Source organism: Euphorbia lathyris, chromosome 5 (genome assembly GCF_963576675.1).
Source record: "Euphorbia lathyris chromosome 5, ddEupLath1.1, whole genome shotgun sequence".
Classification (NCBI taxonomy): domain Eukaryota; kingdom Viridiplantae; phylum Streptophyta; class Magnoliopsida; order Malpighiales; family Euphorbiaceae; genus Euphorbia; species Euphorbia lathyris.
This window is the reverse complement of record NC_088914.1, coordinates 17,287,269-17,307,503: the sequence shown is the minus strand read 5'-3', so window position 1 is coordinate 17,307,503 and position 20,235 is coordinate 17,287,269. Positions and strand designations below refer to the sequence as shown.

The 20,235-nt window shown below is 43.7% G+C and overlaps 1 protein-coding gene across 2 annotated transcripts in view; it reads left to right on the top strand.

The window, feature by feature from the left end:
* The window catches only part of LOC136230029 (protein DETOXIFICATION 29-like), a 30,628-nt gene that overhangs the window by 6,441 nt on the left and 3,952 nt on the right, over positions 1-20,235 (top strand). For both annotated transcript variants that reach the window (XM_066018957.1, XM_066018956.1), the window contains exon 5: positions 18,255-18,311. In XM_066018957.1, the coding sequence (XP_065875029.1) occupies positions 18,255-18,311 (57 nt within the window). The remainder of the gene's footprint in view (positions 1-18,254; positions 18,312-20,235) is intronic.

The following is a 20,235-nucleotide window of genomic DNA, read 5'->3' as shown; positions in this document are numbered from 1 at the left end:
TTTTTCTTTATTAAGAATTCTTAACTTTTTATTATTTTCTGTCTATACCCTTCGAACTTTATTATATAGGCTTAACATGTTATGGAGTTTTGATCTATTCAAAATTTTATCATTTGGTTTCTGATTTATTATTCGGTTATATTTGGTCCTTGAACTATCCTAATTGGTGAAATTTTATCCAATTTAGATGTAGATTTGACAAAACCGTTATCCCCCTCATATGTAATGATATTTTGACATATGAGCTTGACACGTCACACGTCTTGAAGTTTATTTACCACATAACTCTCTTATATGAAAATAATTAATTGGATTAAAAAAGAAAAACAAATAAAAACAAATCTCTAAACTCAAATTTAACTGTCAAAATATCATCACGTGCTAATAGAATAACAACTATGTTAAGTCCCTATTTAAATTGGATGAAATTGCCAAATGTGACCAAATAATATGTCAGGGGCCAAATAAAAAAAAATTAGATAAATCGAGAGCTAAATATAGTGGTTTAAGCCTATTATATATTATACGCAACCCTTAATATCTTTAGTCCTATGTGACAAAATGTTTATTTGAGAAAGTTTAGTTCTAATTTATAAAAATAATTTCAAAATAATTTTATATATATATATATATATATATATATATATATAAATAAATATTATTTATTACATCATCCGGTTTGACCAATTTGAATCATATGGTCTGACTATATGACTCTTGACCCAATCACAAATCCGGTTAAATATTCAGTTCGGTTTTGATAACATTACAATGTACATAGATACATTTAAAATGAATAATATTTTATTCACAATATGTATTTGATTTTCACATTTACTAACTCTAGTAATAAATAATTATATATATATATAGTAAAGGCTATACTTACTTTGTTTTTTTTACACCGTGGTGGCCAATTTTACATTAACTAGATTTTTTTGGGCCAATTGTTCTTTTCGATCTCATTTTATATCTTTATAAACAAAAAATTTAGGGTAAGTTACACAATGATATATATAGAGTTGGTTAATTACAAATGTCTCAAACTTATCCACTAAATTTCAGATTTGTCAAATTTTGAAAATAATAAACTATTTTATCATATAAGTTATAACCAATTGCATCCTTAAAATCAGGAGTATACAACAACAACAAAGACTTAGTCCCGAAATGATTCGGGGTCGGCTAACATGAACCATCATATAAAACCGTGAAATCAAGTCGTGTCAGCGACACAAATTCGCTCCCTCCACTCCGTCGGATCCACTACCATATTTTCCTCAATTCCCAGTAAACTCATATCACTCTCGATCACCCTCCTTCAAGTTTGCTTAGGTCTTCCCCTACCCCTCACCACTACATCCTTTTGCCACTCTTCAGTTCTCCTAACCGGTGCATCAAACGCTCTACGTCTCACATGGCCAAACCACCTTAGTTGGTTTTCTCTCATTTTATTCTCAATAGATGCGACCCCTACTTTTGTCCTAATTATTTCATTACTCACCCGATCCTTTCTCGTATGACCACACATCCATCTCAACATACGCATCTCCGCCACCGACATCTTATGGATGTGGCAGTGTTTCACTGCCCAACACTCCGTACCATATAACAATGCTGGTCTAATTGCCGTCCAGTAGAATTTTCCCTTCAGTCTATTAGGCATGCCGGGGTCACAAAGGAAACCCGTAGCACTCTTCCACTTCGACCAACCAGCTTTAATCCTATGAGCAACATCTACATCTACTTCTCCATCCGTTTGGATAATAGATCCTGATTCGGATTATCACACTAAGGCCCAGGGGCGGCCCATCATGCGACCAGGTGGCATATGGCCCCCAGGCCCAGGACTGTCCGGTATAAATAACCCATTCAAGGAGGAAGGGGCGGGGAACTCTTTCTTACTTTTCTCTACTTCATTCACACTAGCCTAAAAAGCTCTCTAAGAATAACTAATTGTCTTAATCTTCGGAGTATCCATAGGGACCGATCCCCGCGCAGAGACGACCCACGAGAAGAGCAATATCTCCCCGACGGAACCCCGGATCACTATTCCGCATTCCCAGATTATTTGGTGCGGTGAACGTGGAATACAAGTGACTTCGGAGCATCAAACAGAATGCAGACCCCCACTGAATCGGCCCCGGCGACAGTACCCAAAACGGGAGCAACTAGCTCCATGACGCACGCCGAGCGTTCGACCCCGAACATTCCAATTTCCCCCAGAAACCTAGGACCGCTGATGGAGGAGGTGAGCCCTGAAGAAGAGGAGACCTACAACACCACTCAACTCCTCAGTGCAATCCAAGGTTTTCAGACAACCCGGGCGATACATACGGCGGCCCAGATGAAGATCATAGATCAACAAAGGAGTTTGCAGGAGGAGAACGCCAAAATCTGGCAATACCTCAAGGAGGCGGCGGAATTACAAAAAGAAGGAGCTCCGCCAGTGGAGGCCGCGGTGCCGTTGATCATCGCGGGAAGCGGAGCCGGGGCCGTTATAGTCGGAGAAGGTAGAGCGCGGCGCGAGGAAACCTCAGCCGCGAGTAGCGAAGATTTGTTGGAGCTGAAAATCCAGCGCTTCCTTGATAAGAGGGCCCTCGGGGGCGTAATAGGAGGGAGCGTCACGTCCAGCAAAACGCCGCTGGTGTAGAGGATCATCGAGACGAGGTTCCCGCGCGATTGGAAGGCTCCCCGACTGTCCCAATACACGGGGACCGAGGATCCAAACGATCACGTGGCCTCATTCATGAGCACCATCAACTTATACTCGAAGGACGAGGACATCATGTGCAAGGTCTTTCCGACCATGCTTTCGTCCAGTGCGCAAGAGTGGTATCGAGGACTTGCTCCAGAATCAATTGACTCTTTTGATCTCTTAAAAGATCTTTTCCTCTCCCGTTTTGCGGCGGCGGCAAAAGTTAGGAAGATCAGTTCAGACCTCAACGGGCTCAAGCAGCGAGCGACTGAGCCTCTGCGCAACTTCCTCTCGAGGTTTCACCATATTGCCTCGCAGGTTAAGGGCCTCAACCTGGAGGTGGCTCACGACGCTTTGGCAAAGGGGACCTCATGCGAGCCTCTAAAGCAAAAATGTTTCCGGAAGATGCCAAGATCTTTCGATGAGCTCATGACCATGGCACAGACTTTTGTTAGGTATGATGACTGCGACCGTCCCGCCGGGTACGAGGAGTCGGACAGAGACAAGGCCAGGGGAGACGCACCCAAGCAGGATAAGGGCAGACCGATTCCAGAGGTACGAGAGGACACTAGAGATCGCAAGGAAGCCCCAATGCCCTTTCCGGCCCGCGCCGAGCGGGCAAACTTAGAGCGAAGTGGAGATCGATCCCGCGGCAAGGAGGTGCATTACGCAGCTCAGAACCAGCCACGCCGATTCACACAGCAAATCCCTTCTAGCGACAAGGTCAAGTCTCGAACGGAAAAAGAGTACTGTAAATATCACAAATCCTCCGGACATTCCACGGAAAACTGCTATCAGCTGCAAAAGGAGATTGAGCGGATCACAGAGCAGGGCGCACCACCAAAAATGATCAGGCAGAGGGAGCAGAGCCCGAAGCAGCGAGAAGCGGGCCGAGCAGAGGAGCCCAAGCGACCAAGGTACCATGGGGAGATACACGTCATAAGGGAAGGGGCACCAGCGCTCTCCGCACCACCGGAGAGCTCCCGTAAGAGGAAGGAAGTTGGGCAGACTTTAACGGTACAACCACCCCTCCGGACCAGCCATTCAGAAGCTCTGGTCGTAACCATCAACATCGCTGGTTTCAAAACGCACCGGGTGCTGGTTGACACGGGAAGTTCGGTGAACTTGCTCACATGGACGGCACTCCGCGCAATGAAGAGTACTCACACTGCCCTAAGAGCCGGATCTTTCCCTCTGGTCGGCCTGTCGGAGATCGAAGTCCCGGTCAAGGGAGTTATCACATTGCCTACTATTTTCGCCGAAGGAGTCGAGGAAGCAGAGGAGACCGCAGAATGGGTGGTGGTCGATATTCCACTAGCCTACAACGCTATCATCGGGAGGCCCCTGCTGGCTGCCCTGAGAGCCACGATTGACATCTCCAGTTTATGCTTGACCTTGCCAAGTCAACACGGAAGGATCGCCATCCAGGGAGATCGCATGTTGGCTAAAAGATTGCAGTGGGAGGCAACTCAGCCCCGGACAGCGCTCTACCTGGAGGACGACCTGATGGACATGAGAGGGTACAATCCCGTGCCTATCGAGCCGATCGACGACTGCATCCTCGGGGAAAATCGGACTGTAAAGATCGGGACCAGGCTCGCGTCCCCTTTGGCCAACGAAATCAGAGCTGTCCTGTCGGAACACTCAGATGTGTTCGCTTGGTGCACCGAGGACATCATGGGGGTCTCACCTGATCAAGCAGTACATAAGCTAAGCATCGACCCCTCCGTCGAACCCTTAAAGCAGAGGATGCGAGTGCAGGCAAGGGACAAGCAGGTCGCAGTAAAGGCAGAGATTGACAAACTCCTAGCTGTAAAATTTATTCGCGAAGTTAACTACCCGGCCTGACGTTCTAACGTTGTACTTGTAAAGAAAGCCAGCGGGAAGTACCGCATGTGTGTAGATTTTACGAATGTTAATAAAGCTTGCCCCAAGGATTCCTACTCGCTGCCTAATATAGATCAGCTCCTTGATCAGACTGCTGGTCGCAAGATCTTGTCTCAGTTCGATGCTATCGCTGGTTTCCAGCAGATCCCTCTGGACCCTGCCGACGCCGAAAAAACCTCCTTCATTACGCATGAAGGCACGTATTGCTACAATGTCATGCCGTTTGGGTTAAAGAATGCGGGAGCCACGTACCAGCGTTTGGTAGACAAGATGTTCGCACATCTCATTGGCAAGACTATACAAGTGTATATCGATGACATGGTGGTTCTTAGCACCGAGGAAGGCGACCATCCGCAAGATTTGGCGGAGGTGTTTAAGATTTTCAGAGCTTATAACCTTAAGTTGAACCCGGAAAAATGTTTCTTCGGAATTCGCAGCGGTAAGTTCCTGGGCTGCGTAGTGTCGAAAAAGGGTATCGAGCCTAACCCCGCGAAGATCGAAGCGGTTTTGGCAATGGAACCACCGCGTGACCTGCAGGGGGTTCAAAGACTAAACGGAAGAATCATCGCCTTGGGGCGTTTTGTCTCTTGCTCGGCGCAACGGTGTTTGCCCTTTTACAAGGCAATAAAAAAGGAGCATCCCTTTAAGTGGTCGGCGGATTGCCAGGCTGCGTTCAGCGCTATCAAAAGTTTCCTCGCCACACCTCCACTACTGTCGGTGCTAGTACCAAAGCGGGATATTCACCTATACTTCACCATCACCGATGAGACGATAGGAGTCGTTTTAACCCAGGAAGAGGGGGCGGAGCTTTACCCAATCTATTTTCTAAGCAAAGTATTGAAGGGGGCCGAGGTCCGATACTCTGAGGTCGAAAAGGCTCTGTTTGCTATAACTCAAGCGTCAGAGCGTTTGGGACCGTACTTCCAGGCACATACGGTTGTGGTCAGAACCAATTACCCATTGAAAAAGGCCGTCCAGAAACCAAAGGTCTCTGGACGAATCACCAATTGGTCCGTTCGGCTATCCCAATTCGATGTTCGTTTTGAGCCTCGCACGACGATCAAAGCTCAGGTACTATCCGACTTCATCGTCGAGTTCACCGGCTCATCGGCTACCAACCCCAAGACAGCAATGGCTCGCACCAGCGATGTCTGGACTATGAGCATAGATGGGTCCTGCGCTCCAGGACGGGCAGGCGCTGGCATAGCCATTCAAGGACCAAACAATCTCCGCATGCGGTACGCCGTCCGGCTCAATTTCCCAACCACAAATAATCAGGTAGAGTATGAGGCCTTGATCGCAGCTCTTAGATTATCAACAACCATAGTGAGCGGATAGCTGACAATATACTCGGACTCAAAGCTCGTCGTTAGCCACGTCAGCGGCACCTACAAGGCCAAAGATCCGACAATGTGCCAATACTTGGCCCTCGCCACATCCTTGATCAACGAACTCAAAACAAAAGGGATAACCCTCGACCTCATACTGGTACCACGTGAGGAGAACGAGGAAGCGGACGCTATCGCCGCTCTTGCAGCGGGCGAACAGACTAATGACCCGACCACCCTCATCGAGGTCGCCGGGGCCCCGGCTATTCGCGTAGAAAGCTCGCTACAGATCAACCCGGCTGATGCCGCGGCAGGGGGATGGAGACGCCCAATCATCAGATATCTTCAGGACGGAACACTCCCCGAGGACCGGACGCAGGCGTCCCTCGTGGTCCGACGTTCGTGGCGTTATGCGCTGCATGATGACCTGCTTTATCGGAAATCTGCCACGCATCCCTGGCTGCGCTGTATCTCTGAGGAGGAGGGCGATCACTGTCTGAAAGAAATTCACCAGGGTGTCTGTAGCTCGCATCAGGGCGCCCGAACAATTGCAAAGAAGGCTCGGCTTCAGGGGCTCTACTGGCAAACCATGAATTCCGACGCAACACGTCTAGTTCACAGTTGTCAGGCGTGTCAGCTAAACGCCAACACTCATCACGCCCCGGCGGCTCCATTCAAGGGCATTGTCACACCTTGGCCATTCGCAGTATGGGGCATTGACCTGCTCGGCCCTTTCCCGATGGCTCTGGCGCAGAAGCGTTTTGTCGTAGTGGCGGTCGATCATTTTACCAAATGGATCGAGGCCGAAGCGATCGCCAAGATAACGGCAGATAATGTAATCGGTTTTCTCAAATGAACAATCATATACCGATTCGGGATCCCTCACTCTTTTATCACGGATAACGGGAGGCAGTTCGACTGTGGTCAGTTCCGCGATTTCTGCGCAGAATGGGGTATTAGAGGACGATACACCTCGGTCGCGCACCCTCAGAGCAATGGCCTCACAGAGGTAAGCAACCGGACGCTCCTGCGAGGAATCAAAACGCGCCTCTCCGACCAAGGCAGGGCGTGGCCCGACCACATCGCGGCAATATTGTGGTCATACCGCACTACCCCTCACTCGGGGACAGGCCGCACTCCTTTTTTTCTCGCATACGGAGCCGAAGCCATGGCGCCATCTGAAATCATCCTTCGCTCCCCCAGACTGACCAGTTTCAAAGAAGTCGACAATAACGCGGAGCTCGCAGAAGCTAGTGACCGACTGGAGGAAGAGCGCCTTAATGCTCTATTACACATCACGGCCCATAAGCAGAACATAGCGCGATATCACGACAGAAGAGTTCGCCCTCGCACTTTTCAAGTCGGGGACCTTGTGCTCAGAGACGCCGCAGCCGCGCAGTCCCCTTTGGCTCAGGGCAAGCTCGGCCAATCATGGGAAGGACCATACAAGATCGACACCGTTCTCCACAATGGCGCTTACAAGATCGCCTCTTTAGACGGGTTAGTCTACGACAATAGCTGGAATATCCAGACATTGAAGAAGTATTATCAATAGCTTGTAAGGAAAGTTATCAATAAAAGTCTCTCGTGTTGTTCAAAAAACTTTACCTTGACGAAGATCGCAAGCAAGCTCCCTGGTTGAAGAGCATCTACATGCCATCCAAAGGCCTTGTCGAGCATCTCAATCGCTCACATAATCGACCAACAATCCCATATTGTTATCGATTGCTCTAAAGCGGGCACAACTATACGCTTTCCGCTACCAGAGCATTTACATGCCATCCAAAGGCCTTGTCGAGCATCTCAATCGCTCACATAATCGACCAACAATCCCATATTGTTATCGATTGCTCTAAAGCGGGCATAACTATGCGCTTTCCGCTACCAGAGCATCTACATGTCATCCAAAGGCCTTGTCGAGCATCTCAATCGCTCACATAATCGACCAACAATCCCATATTGTTATCGATTGCTCTAAAGCGGGCACAACTATGCGCTTTCCGCTACCAGAGCATCTACATGCCATCCAAAGGCCTTGTCGAGCATCTCAATCGCTCACATAATCGACCAACAATCCCATATTGTTATCGATTGCTCTAAAGCGGGCACAACTATGCGCATTCCGCAACCAGAGCAGCTACATGCCTTCCAAAGGCCTTATCACACATCTCGAGTGGCTACATAATCGACCAGCAATCCTTTGTTGTTATCATTTGCTCAAACGCGAGCACAACGCTGCGCGTTCCGCCGCAAAAGCATCTAAAATGCTATCGACTACATCATCGGGCCCCGTTAGATAACACTAGACAAATACATTAACGCTCACTAAGGAAGAAGATTTGAGCTTATACACGAAAAAGCAAAATCACATAAGCTTATATTTGATACCAAAGCAAACATTACATAAATCCATAACAGAAGAAAGGCCCCAACAACGGCCAAAACACAGGAAACTACAGATCAAACACGTCACCATCACACAAGGTTGGCACGGACACTGTCAGGGTTCGGAATGGCACCCGCATCCATAAGGGCTTGATGCATTGCTCGCCAGTCGATGCATTCGTCCGTATTATGCCCGTTCTGCCTATGATACAAGCATGCTTTCCCCACATGAGTCACTCGGTGTGCCGGGTCGGCCGGTATAGGCCCCAGAAATCCCTGCCTTGAGAATTCGAGAAAGACTACGCTGCGAGGTTTCACCGGATCAACAAACGTCGCCCCATGTGGACGGCTTGGCGAAGCATGGCGCCCTATACGACGGTTTTCCAGCACAAGAGGAAGGTTCATAACCCGATCTAGTTCGTCGGCTAGCAGCCGCCTAACCTAGGCAGGATGAGGATTTGTCACGGGCACCACCGACTCGTCCGGGTTCAGGAACCCTATCCCATCTTGCGACCAGACTTTCTTCTCAGTAGAAGAAAAGACACTGACAACAACTTCGCATGAGTCAGTAGTGGATCCAGTATAGGGTGCAGAACTCTCACTCTCCCCGTTTCGACTTCTCCGGGACAAACTCCGATTCATCCATACTGGAGACGCATATCGAACCTTTTTGTCTAGCTCGTGGTCATCCCTCGGGGGACAATACACATAGGGATGAGGCATCGCCGATATAGCTTTCTGGACCTCGAGGACCTTAGCAGAATCCACGACATCTCGAAGTGACATCTCAACGGAGCTCGGAATAACAAAGGCAACTACGAAGTGTGAACGTTTGAAAACAGTTGACCACATAAAACGAAAACTGCAAGCAAACATCGACTCATATTTATAGCAAAGAACGACAAGACTTGAAAAACAGATCAGGAAAGCTCAAATCAAATCAGGATGCAAAGTGATGATCACATTACTGCCACAAAATCCAGAAAGATACCAATTGTACAGAAATCATTACAACTTTGAAAAAAAACAAGAAAGCAACAGATAAACAGTCTAAATCACTTCTTGAAACGAACACAGAACTCTACAGCTTTCTTTTGGGCCGTCTTATCATACACATTTGGAGAAAATATAACCTCCGGAGGCACGTCATACCCGGCCGAATGGGCAGCTGCGATCAGCATCATCCTATCCATTTTGATTAGCTTCTCCTCGCGCTGACCCGCAAGAGCGCGCAGCTCGCTGGCCTCATTCCGAGCAGCTTCAAGATCCTGCTTCAGCTTCTCGTTCTCTTCGAACAGCGCGTCGGCTTGCCTGGCTCTCTCGTTAATTTTTTCCTTCAGTCAGCGGGTCCATAGGGTGGCGAACTTGAGCATAACTCTGAAAGAACGAATTTTCTCGACATCAAGTTTCAATTTTTTCGCCAGCTCCACCCTACCTGCTGTCTCCACCTTCAGCTTCTCGGCCAGCACAGCTATCACGCCCTCTCGATGATCCAGCAGTTCCCCGACTGCGGCGACCTTCCCATTCGCAGTTTCCAGATCTTTCACCGCGTTCCGTAGGCCTTGCTCCATGTCCCGGAACAGGTTCTCATCGTTAACACACATATCAAAGATCGTGTTCGCATTTTGAATGGCCTGTGTCAAAATAGCATAACTCATTACACAGTGGATGGAAACAAATATACGTGAGCAAGACAAGAGAGCTTACCACACCAAGCGCCGATAAGGTCTCCACGTCGAGATTCATCTTCGACACACCGTCCATCCTGACAACTTCCCCGGGCACCTTAGCTACGCGAGCCATCGCCCGAGCTAGTTCAGATGTCGCCATGTTCGAATGGACCGACAAGCCCATAACATACTCGCGAAACTTGGCAATCTTCACATCCATTCTCTTCATCATTTCAGGATGATCGCCTACGCGATCCATCATCCCGGCTCCTGCGTCGGACCCACCCTCAGTACACGCTCGCTTAGAGCTGTCAGTGTCTCCGGCCACATCATCTACAGCACGAACTTGGTCGCTCGTCATCCCAGCCACGGCTTTGCCCTTATCTTTCTTACGTTTCCGGGTAAGGGGCCCCTAGAGCTGGTTCTCAATCTGCTCCTCCTCAACAACCGTCACCTCGGCAGCTTGCTCGGCCTCCTGCCCCTCCACGGGCATCCCTTCCGGAATGTCTACAGCAACTTCAAGCTCTTCGTGCACCGAGAGCACGCCGCCCATGCTCTGAACCACCTGGTTCGCATCTTCGAGCGAGGAAAACGACGCCAGGGATCCGGAAGCAATAGCAAAAGCTTCCTCCGCGGTATCAAGGCCAACCCCAAACTCGTTTGGATCAAAGTCCATGCTGACGCGGGGATCTCCGGGACCTGCATAACAAAGAAGGACGACAAACTTAGATTACATAACAACAATAGCACATCGAGAAAAAAGGAGCAAAACCTACAACCCTGACCCCTCACCTACAACAGCAACATTCACAGAAATTGCTTATAGTTCCGCCAATTCTCCGGCTTTGAAGTTGTATCCGCGTTTCCACCTCTCAAAATCCGCCGCTGTCCATCCGGATATCTGAGCCATTCGCCATTGGTTCCAGATGTAGTACCCCGCGGCTAAAAAATGACGAACGAGCTCATCGACATCTTGCTTACGGTCTTTATCTGCCGGAAGCCCTTTTAAGTAAGACACAAGCTGCACCTCAAAAGGCAACTTTTCTCGAGGCTTCAGCCAACGACTGGGGTCCATAGGTTCCTCGTTCCACACTACTCGGAAAGGGAAATCGCCGTCCAACTTTCGCACCAGAAAGTAGCGATGCTTGTACTCAGGAAGTTTATCCTTCAAACCGCCAATCACTTTGAACTTTTGGTGCGAGAAGGTAACGTGTTGCGAACGGGGGCCCTTATTCGGACGAAAGAACTCGCGGAATACCAACCCAGTCGCCCGATATCCAGCCGACCGGCATAACGAATAGAAGGCCACCATCATCCTCCACCCGTTCGGATGGATTTGACCAGGACACAAGTCATATTCCTTCAGAACCTCCACGAAGAAGGGAAGTAGGGGCAACCGCATCCCCGATTCAAGCTGCTCCTCATAAACGATAAGCTCGTTCGCACCACCTGCATGATGAGCACGGATATCTTCCCCGAGCGCGACCAGTTTGTAGGGCTTTCCCAATCGATACACCGCAGAAATAGCGGCCAAATCCTCGGCAACAATAATACTATGCTCATCTTCAACCGACAAAGATTCTGGCCTTTTTGGCCGCTCGACTCCCTCGAATCGACGACCATCAATATTAGTAACCCCAGCGGCACGAGTCCATACCCTCTGACGCATTTCCTCGTAGATCGAGGCCAGGGGGCGCTCTTTGGTAATCAAGCCCTCTGGTACCACCACCACTACCTCAAGAACTCCGGCGGCAACTCCCCATAACGGCCGCTCAACGTTAGGCGGCACGCGCTCTAGGATTTTCTTCCTCTTTATCACCGCAGAGGCACTCTCCTCTCCTGCATTCGGTCGCCTTTTCCTTTTTACGACCCGAGTTCGTGAAGCGTCCCGCAGCGTAAAGTCACCCGGTGTGACGGGCGGCAGTATTTTTAGGGCTCCCAGTGAAGAACCCTCTGACATACTCCCCTCCCCAGAATAAAACAAAGAAAAAGAGCGAAAGAAAGGAAAGTTTAGGGGTACAACTGACCTCGCAAACGGGTACGAATAGCGTCGTAAGGAAAAGTCAGCAAAGCTCCGTCAACTAATATATCCGCTACCCAGGACGAGCAACTAGAACGAGAAACACCGACTTCAACCGTAGCACAGGGACGGTACAGAGGCAAAGAGCAAAACAATTTCTGGCAAAGTAAACCACAAAAAAGGGTTCACCCCTGCCTTTTATAGACAGCCAAAAGACGGAGGCGCCGGCAGGGCACGGTGTCCAAAGTAGCTTTTACGGCGCATGCAGAGGCAATTAATGATGCACTAATACCCACAACGCACGCGCGGGTTTTCTGAACGGTCTCAGGAAGATAAACGGGTACCTTCGCACCCAGCTGTCCACCACTTGTTAAAAGAAGGCCAAAGTCCTTTCGAGCTACTCCCTCCTCGCATACAATACTCGGCTGATTTGGCCGGGGGGGACTACTTGATTCGGATTATCACACTAAGGCCAGGGGCGGCCCATCATGCGACCAGGTGGCATATGGCCCCCAGGCCCAGGACTGTCCGGTATAAATAACCCATTCAAGGAGGAAGGGGCGGGGAACTCTTTCTTACTTTTCTCTACTTCATTCACACTAGCCTAAAAAGCTCTCTAAGAATAACTAACTGTCTTAATCTTCGGAGTATCCGCAGGGACCGATCCCCGCGCAGAGACGACCCACGAGAAGAGCAATATCTCCCCGACGGAGCCCCGGATCACTATTCCGCATTCCCAGATTAGATCCTAAATATCGGAAGCAATCCGAGGCCTGAACAACTCTCTCATCTAGGGTGATTGTCCCTGCCTTCCTACTCCTATGGCCGCTAAACTTACACTCCAAATATTCTGTCTTACTTCGGCTCAACTTAAAGCCTCTAGAATCTAGAGTTTGTCTCCATAGTTCCAACTTCCTCTCCACTCCTTCTTTCGTCTCATCAACCAACACAATATCATCTGCAAACAGCATGCACCATGGTATACCATCTTGAAGTGAACTTGTTAGTTCATCCATAACGATGGCAAAAAGAAATGGGCTTAGTGCGGAACTTTGATGCACTCCAATCGTAATAGGAAACTCTTCAGTCTTCCCAACACTAGTACGTACACTCGTTCATGCTCCCTCATACATGTCCTTTATGATGTCAATATATTTCTGCGAAATGCCTTTCCTTATCAAGACCCACCAAAGTACTTCCCTTGGTACCTTATCATATGCTTTCTCCAAGTTAAGGAAAATCATATGCAAGTCTTTCTTCTTATTTCGATAGTGCTCCATTAATTTTCTCATTAGATGGATGGCTTCCATAGTTGATCTTCCCGACATAAAGCCAAACTGGTTTTCCGAGATCTTCACCGTCATCCTTAGCCTTTGTTCGATCACTCGCTCCCAAAGCTTCATAGTGTGACTCATTAATTTGATTCCCCGATAGTTGGCACAATCTTGGACATTGCCTTTGTTCTTATACAATGGGATTAAGATACTTTTCCTCCATTCTGATGGCATCTTATTGTTTCTCCAAATTTTGTTGAAGAACGTCGTCAACCATTCGATTCCTCTTTCTCCCAAACATCTCCAAATCTCAATAGGGATGCCATCAGGTCCTACTGCTTTCTTCAACTTCATCTTACTTAATGTCATTTTGACTTCACCCTTTTGAATTCTCCGTAGGCATTCATGATTTATCATATCGTGATGGATACTTATATCTCCAACATCTTGTCTGCGATCTCCATTAAATAAGTCATCAAAATAGGACCTCCATCGTTTCTTGATATCCTTATCTCCAACTAGGACTTTCTGGTCCACATCCTTCGCACATTTAACTTTTCCGAGATCTCGCGTCTTCCTATCTCTCATCCGAGCAATTCTATATATGTCTCTTTCCCCTTCTTTCGTATCCAAACTTGTATACAAATCCCGATTCACCTTTGCTCTAGCATCTCGTATGACATTCTTTACTTCCATTTTAGCCTCTTTGTATTTTCGTAGTTCTCGTCACTCCTACATTTCCCCAATATTTTATAGGATTCTCGCTTACTCTTTACTGCTTGTCGTACTTCTTCTGTCCACCAAGATGTGTCCTTACCCGGTGGCATGCTACCTTTAGATTCCCCTAGAACTTTCTTCGCTACTTCCCTTATACTATGCTCCATCTTAGTCCATATCGAATCTATATCTAAATCCATATTACAAGTCCAAACATCTTTTTTGGTCATCTCATCCACAAATTTTTGTTGATTTGCAATTTCCACCACTTAATCTTAGTCTCTACTTATGTTGTTTGTTTTCTTATACATTTCCTACTTCGAAAATCAAGCACCACTACTCTATGTTGGGTTGTCTTACTCTCACCAGGGATCACCTTACAATCAATATAACTCTTTCTCCAAGCACTCCTTACTAAGAAGAAGTCAATTTGGCTCGAATTACCACCACTCCGATAAGTCACTAAGTGGGATGTTCTCTTCATAAACCATGTGTTCATGATACTCAAGTCATAGGCTGATGCGAATTCCAAAATATCATTTCCTGCTTCATTCTTATCTCCAAAACCATACCCTCCATGAACACTCTCAAACCCATCTCGCCTAGAACCCACGTGTCCATTGAGATCACCCCCCAATACCATTTTTTCATCCCTAGGAACCTGTTGCACCACTTCCTCTAAGTCCTCCCAAAAATCTTGTCTTATAGAGACATCTAATCCTATTTGTGGCGCATATGCACTAATGACATTCACAACCTCATCCCCTATCACTAGCTTAACACTCATAATTCTATCGCACTTCCTAGACACCGTTACTACATCATCAATATACTCCCTATCAATAAGAATACCTACTCCATTTCTACCCTTATCCTTTCATGAGTACCAAAGCTTATAACCCCAAGGAGCTATCTCTCTAGCCTTGGCTCCAACCCACTTGGTTTCTTGTAGGCACATTATATTTATTCTCCTCCTCTTCATAACATCTACAATTTTAGCTAATCTTCCTGTCAAAGAACCTATGTTCCATGTCCCAAAGCGTAACCTACTATCCTTACCCCTACCCCTACCATTATCGTGGACTAGCTTATTTACCTGCAACCCTTGCATATTTGACACCACCCCCGGGTCCTGGGGTGGCGCGCCGCTTCGGGGCGACGACCTAGCAACCCTTGCACATTTATCACTACACCCGGGTCTAGGAAGTGCAGCGCGTCGCTGAGTAGGGAACGCCCCAACGATATTTATAGTATGGTTCATGTCATAAGATGTGGCTAAGTTTTACGCTGGCCGCCACAAACCTACCGCAACCCTCCTCCTTTGTCCGGGCTTGGGACCGGCTGTAAAGGCCACCAAGTGACCCTCACAGGTGGAGTTAAAATCAGGAGTATATGTAATTATTATTAAAAACATTAAATTAAATGAAAGAAAAACATCAAAATTTGTACACTGGTTTGATTTCTTTAAAGAAAACTGTATACCGATCTTCAGTTCTTTTCCCAGGCAGGAATGGAAAACCAAAATATAAATAAAAGCAGATGTTCTTTTTTGCTTCATTTTCTGAAATTCATGTCATGTGAAAACCTCCTATAAGATTAAAGATTTAAAGCAATATTCATTTCATTGCAGAAATGAAAAAACTGATTAAGAAGAACTGTATTTTCATTTTAGACTGATCATAAACTATTCTCTTCAACTGATTAAGAAGAACTGTATTTTCATCTTTTTAGTTTATTTGAATCCAAATTGAGATTCATGTTTTGTGTTTTTAAAGCATTACACAATTTAATTTTGAAAATTACAGAAAATTAAAAAAAAAAATTTGTTGCAAACCTTTTCTATTCAATTTACATGAAATTCAGAAAAGTGTGTTCATAGTTTGAAAATTTCCATAGCTGAACCATAGCTTACTAGCAAGGTTTTTTTTTTTTTGCGATTCATTCTTTATTTTCACGATTCATTACAATTTTTGGTTTTTTTTTCTGTTTTTTTAATGGGTTGTTCAGGAACTATGGATTCCTTCTCTGTTGAAATAGTTTCAAAAATAATTTGAAAGCCAATTTTTCAAACAAGAACACCCTTACAAAAAGAAACCTAGAACATGTATGACGAAAACAGCCAAATTCATAAACATCAAAATTATAAAAAAGCAAACAAAATAACGCACGAGGAAAGAGTCATATGATAGTGGCTTGAATATAGATTTGAGCACTAAATTTGGAATAAATAAATTAATAAATTAATGTTAGATAACTGTAATTTGACAAAATTATAATTAAAATATATAGGTATGATAATATTAGAAGAAAGTGGATAGTTAATTGTAAAATAAATTTTAAAGATGATTTATAGTGTAATTTCCTCAAAAATTTATCCCAAATAATTTTGGTTGCATCTTCAACCCCAAACCGTCAATTAGGGGTGATTCTAGAAGCTGGAGCCATGTCTCCTCTATATATATAACTAAATAAATAAATAAAAAGAGAGATAAATTTCGGTTATTCTTTTCTGGATCCAGTGTAATGGTCTTTCTTGTCAAACAACTATTTGAACTAAAAATTTAAATTGATAGTTAAAGTTTTAAGAATAGTTATTATTATTATATATGGCACCTCTCACACGAATGTCCTCTAGTTTGAAGCGTGTACAACATAGGTACATTCTATTATGTGTTGAAATTTTATAATTAAATGGAATTGTCAAAATTCAAACCTCCAATCGTTTGATGTAAAAAAGTTTTGATACTATGCTGTAGGACTATTTGAACTAAAAATTTAAGCTAATAATTAAAAGTCTAAAAATAGCTTTTATTATTATTATTATTATTATTATTATTATTATTATTATTATTATTATCCCATATACCTTTTCTTACTTTTACTAATAGATTTATAACAGTTTCGTTTTGTTTAATTCTTCTTAAAGATTGGTTCCTTTTTTTTTAATGGTCTATTTGGTTCAGTTATTAGGTAATAGTTGTTGTTAACTGTTTGCAGTTTACTATTAGATGTTTGTTATTAGCTGTTTAATTATTAGTGCTTGGTAAAATTATATTAAACTGTTGTTGTTAGTATTTAAAATGTCTAATATGGACATGTTTTAAATTAATCAGCAAATAAATTATAAAACAAAAAATGTATTACATAAATTAATAAAAATAATCTAAATAATAAAATAATAAAAAAAGTATTGAACGCAACAAAACTTTGTTCTTTCGGTAATTATGTTATATAAATAGAAACAATATTAAAAAATAAACATATTTTGTGGAAATAAGAAAGATAAGTTTGCCAATAACAAATAACTACAAACAGATGTTCATGAAAAACTCCAAAAACGAGCTTTTCGTGAATAGCTTTAAAACGCTGCAGTTTCCAGAGAAAATGCTAAACGTGGTAGTTATATAAACCTAACCAAACATTATATTTTACACGCTTTGGAGTACAACGATAAACGCTATATCGAAAGGCTGAAACAAACACCCCTTTAGATTGACATTTTGATCGGTCGAACCGAGTCAACCTGACATTCTGATCGGTCGAACCGAGTCAACCTGGTTCAATCGAAACCAATCACTATTTGGATATGGTTAAGAGTTATAGTTCAATCACTATTTTGATGGGTAAATTACATCCATCCATGGCCACTCAACTTTACCCATATTAACATTGTGGTCACTGAAATTCAATTCTTAACGGTATAGTCACTGAACTGAACTTTACACTTCTTAACACCGGTGGCCACTCAATTTTAACTAACTCTTCAAAGTGATTGTTAACGACCTCAAAATGAAAATATTCAAGAATTAAAATTGTTCAGAACGACATTTACCATGAAATCATATTTTTTATCTTCAAAAATCACATTTTTTGGAGCTTTCTCTCTCTAAAAAGTTACTCTCTCTCCTAACAAAACAATACCTAAATAACCTCAAAACGAAAATTTTCAAGAATTAAAGTTCCTTAGAATATCATTACACTTTGGATTTTTTATTTTTAGGCCGTCAACGGTCGTTTTGAGTAACACTAGTGTAAAATTCAGTGGCGATACTGTTAAGAATTGAAGTTCAATAACCATAATGTTAAATGGGTAAAGTTCAATGGTCATGGGTGTAATTTACCCCTATTTTTATTGAACATAACTCTTAACTGTTTTTTTTTTTACCTATCCAATTTTGATAAACATGAAAAATACAGCTAGAAAATATATTGTCACACTTCTTTACAATTGCAATCATATTATTGAAAATATGAAATGTGATCCGCGGCATGCAGCATGAACATATTGGGGTGGACGATCATGGCTTCTCTCGGAATGAATGCAGCTATAAGGTTTGTTTCCTCTCACTTAAATAGCTTTGTATACGAGATAAGTTTCAATTACCGCTAACATAAATGTTCATATGGACCTTAATGACCAACATCGGTCATTCACCGTTAAATTTAGACTTATTAAATATCTTTCAAGAAGTTAATATATCTTTAAACTAAGATATATTTATAAATTTTGGAGTCAACGCTCCCAACCAAATCAATGTTAGGCTTAACGTATACTCGTTCATGGATCAAGTTGGATCAGATTTAGATTGGATTATCATTTAAAAATGCTCAACTCCAGCTCAATCTGCTATAATTTAGCAGTTTCTGGCATTCTTAAAAAAATATTTTTTAATAATAAAAATTAAAAACTATGCATAGAAATAAATATTATAACCTCCGTTTCATATTACATGTCTTTTTAGAGATATTTTTTGTTTCATATTACATGTCATTTTATATGATCAGTATACGTTAAGTCATCTTTTTTTTTTTTTTTGCTATAAAACGCGGGTTTACGGAAATTAATTAGAATAGTAGACTTATTATAGAATAAATAAATATTAGAATCAATAAATAAGGGATAACAATATCTTTTTTCCAATATCCTTACTTTCTATACACATTTCTAAAAATACATGTAATATGAAACAAAGAGAATATATAAAATAGAAGTTTAACTTTGAATTTAAATAAATAATATTCTACACATTATTTCATAGGCAATATCAATGGATGAGTGGAGACGACTCATTCTATTTTTTAAACTCTAAAGTTGATAAAAAAAAAAGACAAACTTAGACGGGCTGACCCTAATCTAATTTTTTTTTATTAGAGTTTGTACATATTTTTTTTTTATAGAAATTGGGACGAGACAGACCTTGAGCTGGGAGAATGCACCCAAGGTCCAAGAACTGTCAAACCCGTCATATATTAATAAAAGAAAATGTGAGTGTTTGAACAAGAGAAGAGGAAGAGAAACAAACCAGAAGAAGGGGGAAGGAGAAAAGTTTAGGAAAAGTCCAGAAAAACGCAAATGAAAAAAATTACAGATGTCATTATTGATAAACCTGTGACAAAAAGCAGGAGCTGAAGGCCACCAATTGATCATTGAGGAAGAGACTCCAAACTTTGTCAAAGCATCAGCAACGCAATTTCCTTCCCTAAAGATGTGTAAAAATAATGTTCATCCTAGAACAAATGACGAGACAGTGCAACCATTCTTGTCGAATACTTCAAGGAACATCCATGGAATGAAGTCGAAGCAGATTAACTACGTACATGGAGTCTGACTCAATCCAAAGCTGATGCCAATTTTTCTCCTAAGCAAGTTCAATTGCGAAAATAGCGGCTCTCAATTCAGCCATATAAGCAAAAGAAGGAGGGGTAGAAAAAGCAAAACAACCTTTGGGAAAGCCGCGATTATTACGAAAGATACTGCCCGCTCCCGCCTCGCCAGGAGTGCCAAAAGCAGAGCCGTCCACATTGACTTTAACCCAACCCGGAGGAGGTTTAAGCCAATGAACTGGAATAATGTTGGGAGCCGGAGGCAGTCTTGGAGAAGCCAGAAGAAGGGATAAGATATCAGTATCTCTCCTCGAAGAGCAAAAACCTTTAGAAGAGGCAAAGGACTCTCGAATCATTCGAAATAGAGAGATCTTCGAGTGTTGAATAGAAGGGGAATCCTCCTTAAAGGTTGCTTCATTCCTACAATGCCAGATTAACCAGATACAAGAGACAGCGGCAACACGCCAGATCATCGACACCTAAGAGCCAAACTGAATGCTACGAATAGTGCTGAAGAAGTGGATGAATTGGGAATGACGAGGTAAAGTGCAGTCAAAATGAATTTCAATGGTCATCCACAAAGAATATGATCAGATAAATTACAATTATAAATTACAATTATCTATAAATTACAACTAAATTAGACTATCAA